Source organism: Etheostoma spectabile, chromosome 15 (assembly GCF_008692095.1).
Source record: "Etheostoma spectabile isolate EspeVRDwgs_2016 chromosome 15, UIUC_Espe_1.0, whole genome shotgun sequence".
Classification (NCBI taxonomy): Eukaryota; Metazoa; Chordata; class Actinopteri; order Perciformes; family Percidae; genus Etheostoma; species Etheostoma spectabile.
Window position 1 is genome coordinate 1,630,550 of NC_045747.1, and position 9,242 is coordinate 1,639,791.

At 43.2% G+C, this 9,242-nt stretch overlaps 1 protein-coding gene across 1 annotated transcript in view; it reads right to left on the minus strand.

The window, feature by feature from the left end:
- Positions 1–9,242, minus strand: part of LOC116703192 (uncharacterized) — a 14,147-nt gene that overhangs the window by 3,711 nt on the left and 1,194 nt on the right. The window contains exons 2-10 of the mRNA XM_032537832.1: positions 8,981–9,136; positions 7,486–7,604; positions 6,160–6,331; positions 5,153–5,285; positions 2,877–4,726; positions 2,509–2,619; positions 2,082–2,257; positions 1,801–1,892; positions 790–911 (exon numbers count right to left, since the gene is read on the minus strand). Of these exons, the coding sequence (XP_032393723.1) occupies positions 790–911; positions 1,801–1,892; positions 2,082–2,257; positions 2,509–2,619; positions 2,877–4,726; positions 5,153–5,285; positions 6,160–6,331; positions 7,486–7,604; positions 8,981–9,136 (2,931 nt within the window). The remainder of the gene's footprint in view (positions 1–789; positions 912–1,800; positions 1,893–2,081; positions 2,258–2,508; positions 2,620–2,876; positions 4,727–5,152; positions 5,286–6,159; positions 6,332–7,485; positions 7,605–8,980; positions 9,137–9,242) is intronic.

The window sequence follows — 9,242 nt, forward strand, 5'->3', positions numbered from 1 at the left end:
GGGGCTGCTGCTCAGGCATCAACTGGCTGATTTTAAACAGCAGATGAAACATGTCCAAAGGCACACTGGGCTATTTAAAAAAGTGTTTATTTTATTGTCTTCCTTTATTTCCTAACATACTTTATATATGTAACTGAGTATACATTGATGAAGAACCATTATATGGGCCAAGTGGGTGTGTGTATGTGCATGTATTTTATTTCCTTCTTTTCTAACCATTTAAATATTTACCTATCTATGTAGGAAGAATACATTATTAATACAATAAGAGTATTTTTCAACTTTACTGATACAGGTTTTTCAAGGCCGGCATGGATACCGTTTATAAGTAATTAATGAAACCAATCACCGATGTGCATTTACAATGAAAATGGAAATCTTTAAGTAAAAATGAAGATTTTGGAATGGTACAAACTAACACAAAAAACTTTGTTTAAATGCTTTACGCAATTATTTCATAAATTAGAAACTTTCAACATAATACACCAACAGATATCATTAGTAAGACATCCTTGTGGGGGGAGGGACATTAAGTCTGACTCAGTGGCGAGTGAAACCGGAGCAGAGGGACAGACAGAGCTGTAGCCCAGCCAAAGTAGAAACACTTTTTAATTCATTATCGGGCAAAGAAAAATTGCTGAACTAGATAATCTGCATCTGCCAAAATAAGGCCTGACAAAATCAGTCAGGGCCGATAATCGGTCTATCCCTATCCAACAACTGTGTCATGCATGTGAAAATAACTAAATGGGATAACTAAAAACTAAAGAATACATAGAAGCCACTCACCTGTGGCAATTCTCAGCTGCACAGTGGCTGGTGTAGACTGAACGGGGGGTGGGGGGTGATCCATCACATGGAGCCTGACTTCACCTGGGCAACCCGGGGAGGAACTACACTCCACCATCAACCTGCGGAGCAACACAGGCAGCAGACGGACTGAAGATAGTCTGTGATGAAAACAAATCTTAAACGGAGCGTGTCACCATCCCAAACCACGCTGAGCTCCTTTGACTCAGGCATTATTTCATAGTGCTGTGTGTCAAATCGTGTTTAATTTGAGGTTTTATTTGGTGTACATTTATCCATCTTTTATTATTTTTTTTTTTTACATTGTTTGAGGTGGAGATGTGTCTGCGTATGTCCAGTGAGGTTTTGTGATGGCAGCTGCACATTACATACATACATACATACATACATACATGTTAAAGGAGAGGTACCAAACATTATAGGTATTCCTTTTGTGTTGTGTGTTTTCATGGCCCTAACGATAAGAAATGAAAATAAAATACGCCAGTGTTGGAATACAGGTCAGAGAATCAACTCCACCTCCCAGCCAAAAGCCATTTAAAAGCTCAAAAATTCCTGTGTGTCTATATCTAAATATTCACAAATGTTATTTTTTGCTTTTGACCGATGGCATTAAGCTTAGTTTCAGTACTCTACAGTAGTCTTTAGATGCTAAGCTGTGGATTTTTTTCCTAGTGTGTTCTGGATGAAAAAAAATCAATACCTAAAAAACCAGTAGAAATAATTTACACCCAACTGAAAAATAAGCCAGCCTGTACAAGACACTAAACATGGTTTCAAACTAAATCTAACTCCTACAGCTGAGGGCTAACCAGATGCCGGCCACTAGAACATTTGCAATTCAAACGTTGGACTTCATAGCTTAAGAGAAAAAACAACCACATGCCCAAAAATAGATGGTGGCTAAAGATGCCTTTTTAAGATAAAGTTAATCTTACTGAGTTTATAAAAGAAAAGTTTATTCATTTTATAAAAACCGTAATGCCTTACCTGACAGGAGAGTTGCCATGGACAGAACTGGGGTCTCGGTGAGAATAGATACCATGGACTTCCAACAGATGAACCACTGTCTGACCAAACACCTTACAAGAATATTGGAAAAATGATTTACACCATTTCACAGAGCCAACAACAATGGGATGCATGTTTCTCCCGTTATCTGCAAGGGATCAGAAGTGAGCTCAGTCAAAGCATCGCTCCATCTGGCCACAGTCACCAAGCATCGGCCCAGTGGCTCCACATTATGTTGTAGACGTACACGTGTTCCTTACATGAGTGTTCACGCCACAGCCATCCAGGGGGACAGCGTAGAGGTCGGGGTCAGAGGTCAACTTCTGCAGCCTGCAGGACACTCTTTTGTGCTCAGAGGGATGAGCGGGCAGGGCCACTGTGGGCTCCAACACGGAGTCAGGCACCGGAAAGATGAAATGCTGTCCCATTGTACAGTCTGCGCACACACACACGCACACGTCATTCCTGAGCTGCTTTGATCTTGACCACAGTGAACTAAATTATGTGTGTGTCTATACTTAATTTTAAGGCTGGATTTGAATCAAAATAAGTATTTTTTGGCACTAGCTTCCAGTCTGAAAGCCCACACAATCACTCACTCTCAATCCTTCCATTTTCTGATTTTATTTATTGTCAACTAATTTGTCAAAACGTGTGCCGACGGGATCCGTTTTGAGAGAGACTCACCCTTCACAGAGTATGAGCAGCAGCCCAAAGAGGCGCTGCAGTCAACATCTGACACAGGGCCAAGGGCACAGGGCGAGGCAGAGGGAGTGGACGGGTTGGCCCTGAGGTGATCTGAGCGCAGAGAGTAAACAAAGACAGGAAAGCCGGTTTCACTTGAATGCTTCCATTCAGCAGCATAAGAGAGGACAGATTCATTAATTCAGAATTGGTTTTCCAGACAGGTGTCTAGTTACAGGCTGTGGATAACGTTCTGCCCCCTCGTGGTGATCTTAAGTCAAGACACAAACACTGAAAGCTACGTCTCAAAATACATAAACTTTATACATCTGCACCACAAGATTTGATAGCTGCTGGAGTTTCTAAATCACCTTTCATTTCACGATCCAGCCTTGCTTCTGCTTCCTCTCCACCAGGACGCCCGAAAACATCAAACAGACGTCGCTGAGTGATATAATAGGAATCAAGGCTTGGATAGGGGCTGTGCACTGGCTGAGGGATGCTGGGATATCCTGCATCAGCGGCACGGCCCAGCCAATCCGCCCAGTCCCTATAAGGGTCTGAAGGAAGCGGAGATTCTGCTTTTGATGCATCTCCTTCAGAGTTCACCCTGCATGCAGGATGCAGCTCCTGGCTGTGTACAGACACTTGAGGCTGGTGGTAGTGGTGGTAATAATAGTAGTAAGGGTGGAGGGGACCAGGGTGGAGGGGATCAGGCATCGACTTTGTGGGTGGAGTAGCGGTTTGAAGTTTATAATAGGACGGACGCTGTGGCAGGGAGGAAGAGGCTTGGTGCAGTGGGTCCAAAGCTTCTTTGGATAAAGTTGGCGACGGGTGATTGACAGGTCCATAAAACATCTGATAGTAGTGATTATAAGGGTGGTGGTGGTGGTAGTAGTAGGAGTGAGGGGGAAGATTATGGTTGGGGGATGGAGTGGGGATTATGGGTGGATCAGAAGCAGGAACTGCAACAGCGTCTGGTTGAGGAGGGTGCGCGGGAGGGGGGAGGGGCTGGACGGCCGGACGCACAGAGGCAGAGTGCCTTTTTTTGTCATCCAGCTCTGCTTTTACATCACCGGTATTAATATAATTTTCAGATAAAAGTTGGTGTTTGAGCCCTTCTGGGCCATTTTTAAGAAAGTTAATACTATTATCCGGCTGGTGTATGTAAGGATTTAAGTAGTGCTTGTCGGGAAAGTGTGAGGAGGCAGGAAGCGGATAACCAAACCTGCTCGGCTTTGTGTTTTGATCAGACAAACGCGTTTTTGCAGACACGTCGGCTGTGGAAGGAGCCAATCGTTTGGCCTCGCCCAGAATAAAATGCGGAAAGTGGTAGAAGTAGGGGTATGGATAGGGCTGTGGAGGATGAGGTGTGTAAGGTGCAGAGGTTTTGGGAGGACTTGCTGGAAGGGGGTTGGGATGAGCGGCAGCCTCGGTCCAGGGCTGAAGGAACTGGTGAGAGTCAACTCTGCGGAGAGCCTCAGACTGCATCACGTCGGGCGGCAACGCTGGATATTCAGGGTTATGAGGATTATTTAAAGAGCGTTCTCTGGGCACCTCAGGATCACGGTTTTGAGGTGGGCCAGGAAGAGGGATTTTAGGGTGATGGTAGTAGTGATAGTATGGATTGAAGGCATGGCTGGGGGGCTGGAAAGGAGGTTCAACTTCAATTGCAAAGCCTGTATCTGAGGCGGGAGAGCGTGCAGCACTCTCAGAGACAGCTACGATGGAAGTGTCTTGCTTTTGCTGCAGATCTTGATACGCCCGACTGGAATCCTCCGGATCACCTGTTAACAAAAGAAAGCCTGGGACACCGAAATGTTTATACGACTCCCTCACAGGAATCTGGTGAGGGTAGTGGTCAACAAGAGGGAGAGGCTGTGGAACGGATGTAGGCGGAGGAGTCGGAGATGAGGGAGTAGGAGGGTTATTTGGATGACGTCGATCAGAGCGAGGATACTTGTGGTGATATGTAGGGTGGGGATAGTAAAGCGGGGCCAGGTAGAAAGGAGGAGCCCAGGGAAAAGCCTCCACAGGGTCTGGCACCTGCTCTGTTGGCCCTCTGGTTAGAGGAGTGGGGCTGTCGACCAGAGGCTGAGGGGTCAGTGGGAGTTCTTCATGGGGGGACACGGGACAGGCCAGGGTGAATGTCTTCTCTCCTATCTGAAGAGAAAGTGTGTATTTTCCATCCTGAAAAAAAGATGAGATTTTCTGTGTGATGCTGAATAGAAAATAACCACACATATGATGTGTTTAGGACTGAAAGTAAATGTCTGAACTCAGTATTTAGACATGCTGCATACTTATATTCATTATAAAGTATTAAGTGTGTTTATTACTTGATAGATTTAATTTATGGCATTTTAATAATATTTGTATTAGTAGCTGATGATCATTTCTTAAAGCTAGTTGGATTCCCTCAGATGTACTTCGTCCATCAGACATTTACATAAATACAAACCAGATGTTAAAATACCTAGCAACAGCAGACGCATGCTATTGGCAGCTGAGAAGTAATTGCTGAGTGAGTCATTAGTATTGATTCAATACTCAAACAGATTTTAAGATAAAAGTGCTACGGGGACGTTATAAAACACACTGTGCTCTTTCATGTGCTGAAAAATATATTTTTTCCTTCAATTGTGACTTTCTGAAAATCACCTTTATGGTTATGCCACATGTAATGAATGGAGCAGTGATAACAATCTCTGCATCCTGTCTGTCCAAAGTGTAGTCACACCGCTCCGCCAACACCGCCACAGGGGTCCATTCTCCTCTCACTGTAGGGAAATGGAATAATATATAGTAATTTTTTTTTTTTTTTAAGTAGGCTATATAAAATCACAGAGGTAGAAAATCAGAGCGAACTGAGTGCTAGTCACGGTTGACAATGTTAACTTATAACCCCAAATTAGCAGTGAGAAATGTATAGAAGTAAACAAACTTACTCAAAAAAAGGATATTGCCAGTTAACTTTTTTTTTTTTAACTCAAAAAATCTACGTCAATTTAATTTTTTTTTTTTTTATCTACACACTACATTTAAACTACAGAAATTAAAAGGACTTGACATTCCAAGAGAAGGCACTATGCTGTAATTGCTTCACATCGGACACTGAAGGAGGAAGATTAAAAATTCTCCAACCATGTGTTTTTATGTAGCTACAGACATTCTACCTGGCCAAAACTATTAAACTAATTATACCTAACAAAAAAAAATAAAAAACCTAAATTGTCACACATTCCATTTCCAAGTATGGCATGCAAAAAAAACAAACGATGAACGATGATACTCAGCTCCACTGTTCACAGAAAAAAATACACAGGTCCAAGTTCTCTTCTGTTCCACAGGCCATCAACTTTCTAAATGAATGATGGTCCTGCACAGAGACAAGGTTCTTATTTTTTTTCTATTCTTTTCCCAACCAGTCTGTACACCTCCCCCACCCCCCCATCCTCCACCCATGTATGAGTGCCCTGACCTATGCCATCTGTAGTGATGTCTATGTCAAATGCCTGTTTATTATTACTGCAACTTACTTTCACAAAAGTCTTGAAAAGTCAAAACCAAAATTAAAAAAAAAAAAAAAAGGTAGTGTAAAATACCCATTACAACCTAAAATGAATAAAACGAATATTCTTATTTCATATTTACCGTTTACCCTCAGATCCTCTGCAGCATGGGGTCCCTGCACTCTGACAGTCAAGCTGTGCGGGGAGCAGCAGAGGGAGGACGGGCCCGCGGCCACAGGCTGGATCTGAGAGGCTGGACACAACATCTTGACCGGAGTCCCCCTCCACAGCAGAGGCAACACAAAACTGTCATCCTGAACACATGTGGTAAACAGCCTTCTTACACACTCTTACAGCTGTTGGCGAAAACATTTTACATCCATTAGATAAGAGAAGGCATATCTATAATTAAGAAACAAGCTTTTTCCTCAATAAATAAGCATTCAAATCATAAGTCAACAATTTAGTTGACTGATGAAAGTCCCTGGTTATCTGGCTGAAATAGGAGTGTACCGAGTAATTTTTGCTGAAATGTAAGATCTTAACCCGGTTACTAACTAGATTTACCCCAATGCGGTTGTATGCCTCCGCCAACCAGTCAAGTTGTAGTTTACATCCATGTCTAACCATGCTCATAAAATACGGTATGTAGAGAAGACTTTGAACCATTGAATAAAAAGGAATTAAGCACGCGTGCACACGGTTTCACCAATTTAGTATCCGGCCTAAAACGAAATCTGGTCAAAATCTCCCATTCTGGTCCTGAGTTATGGCGTTGAATAATGGCCAGAAAAGCATTTTTTTCGCATAACATTATAATGTGACAGTGAAGCTGACCTAATGCAGAAATTCTTGATTTTGGCCCAAAATGTGGATCAGTTCATCCTTGAGTCAAAGTGGACGTTTGTGCCAAATCTGAAGAATTCACCTCTAGGGGGTCCTGAGATGTCACATTCACAAGAATGAACACACAACCCTGAAAACATAGTGCCACCAATGGCGCAGAGGCGTAAAGGGCAGGATTATTCTCACTGTAAAGACAGGGATCAACAATAGGCTGGGATTACAAATCAGCATCATGGACACCAGAAACGAAAGCTAAACTAGTCCAGATTCAGATTTCCAGCATGTGATCTTAAAATGTACCTGAGCCGGAAACAATAAATACAACAATAAACCCGATATTGCAATATGAGTCACAATATCAGAAGGAATGATTGTTTTCGTTTCATTATTGTATTAACACTGAAAGAAATTTAAATGTTTAGTGTTATTGTTGTAAGGATTTGTACCAAACAGATTTTTTTTCCTTTAGTCTGTGGGATAGGATTTGTAGGCCGGGACGTTTCAGCAGCACCACAATACTTACATTTTAGAAAACACTTACTGGCATTATAATATTGTGCGGGCCCCCTGCGATGTGGATATTGCACTAGTCCATTCTGAGATTTCGATACAAGTGCCATACCTCCTGTGTGACATGGCAGGCATCAAACTGAGCCCTCAGACTGAGGTCTCTCCATGTGGTCTGAACAGCGTAGCCACACTGCGGTGGCAGCCGGGACAGGGGCACCGATGACTCATTCACTGAGACACAGAAAGACACCAAACCAAAACCTTAATTTTTCAGCTGCTACTAGACTGTGGTATAGGGCTGGAATGCCGCTTTTGTACGGTGACCGACAGGGGCAAACGCCCTGCAACTTAAGAAAACACACGCAAATAGAAAATACAAAAGCAAATTAAAATAAAACATCTTCATTAAATTTGACAAAACCAAATGCACTACACAGATACAGTAGAATCAGCTTTATTTGCCAGGTATGAGGAATTCTGCTTTGGATCATCATCATTGCTCCCAATGCGCTTACACAAACAAAAACCACACACACACACTAATATATACACAAAAAGAAAAAAAAATAAATGCACACAAACCCATTAAACAAATGCAAGAAAAAAAACACAAAAAAAAAGAAGAGAGAGAGAGAGAGAGAGAGAGAGAGAGAGAGAGAGAGAGAGAGAGAGAGAGAGAGAGAGAGAGAGAGAGAGAGAGAGAGAGAGAGAGAGAGAGAGACTAGGCTTCGCTGCCCAATGCATGCTGGTTAGATTTGTGTCCATCTTGTCATGCACACCGCCAACGATAACCTCGCCAGATCAAGGCGGACACAGTTCTGAAACGCAGGCAGCGCAGTTGCTTTTCACCGACTACAAGACCCAAGTGGACCCAGGGCATGCTGGGAAACGCCGGCCTCTCAGCGGATTGGTTCAGAATCGACTCAACATGATGACGTGTTCTTTAAACTGTAAACGTTTTTGTATTGGAGGGATTTTAACTGCTAAATTCGGTTTATTCTGTACAGAACACGTGTTGTGTGGCTGATAGTGACGTTCAGTCGTTTTAAATCAGATTAAATCTGTTCAGATTACAGATCATCTACTGATGCTGTTAATTAAAATCAGCATCAGATCACATGTAGAGCATTTGGAGAGCTACTCTGTCTTAATTAAACAACTGGAGACTGTGTACAAGTTGATATATGGGTCTGATAATGTTTTATTAAACTCGGACCACAGGGGTTATGTCACTTCCTGTTCAGCCTGAAAGCTGCAGGAATCAGTCGGAAACTGTGTGACTTCACCGCAACTTTGTGTCTCCGCCCCCGGCTGCTACCGCCTGCTGCTCTAGTCCACTTTACAGGCGAGGTGCAGTTCTCGAACGAGCCTATTAAGTCTATGTTTAATGGCTTTTCTCTTGTTTGGTGGGTGCGTCTCTAGTTTATTGCTCAGGTCACAGGTGATAATCCGCTGAGCCGTGTGTGAACACACTCACACTCTTTCCCCAGGGAAAAGAAAGAATTTCCACACCCTCTATGTGGTAGAAATCAAAGCTATGTGGAAGAAAGTCACTATCCCCAGACATAGAGCTGGAGTATTTATAAAATGAGAAGCTGTAGCCTCACCTATGTCCAGCTGGAGCTGTGCAGCTCGTCTCCTCCTGACAGTGAGGGTCATGGCGGCGTCTCCACACTCCACCAGGGGCTGCAGCCTCTGCCAGCTCTCCTGGGAGCCACGGAGCCGCTGACCCCTGGTTCTCTCCTGGCATTTGTGAGCCGGACCTGGTAAACAAAAACAAACCACCTCAGAGCTCACAATGTAGAATACAGAGTTACCGTCTTTAAATCTGTACAACAAGAAGCAATATTTGGGTCTCCTAGTTTAAAA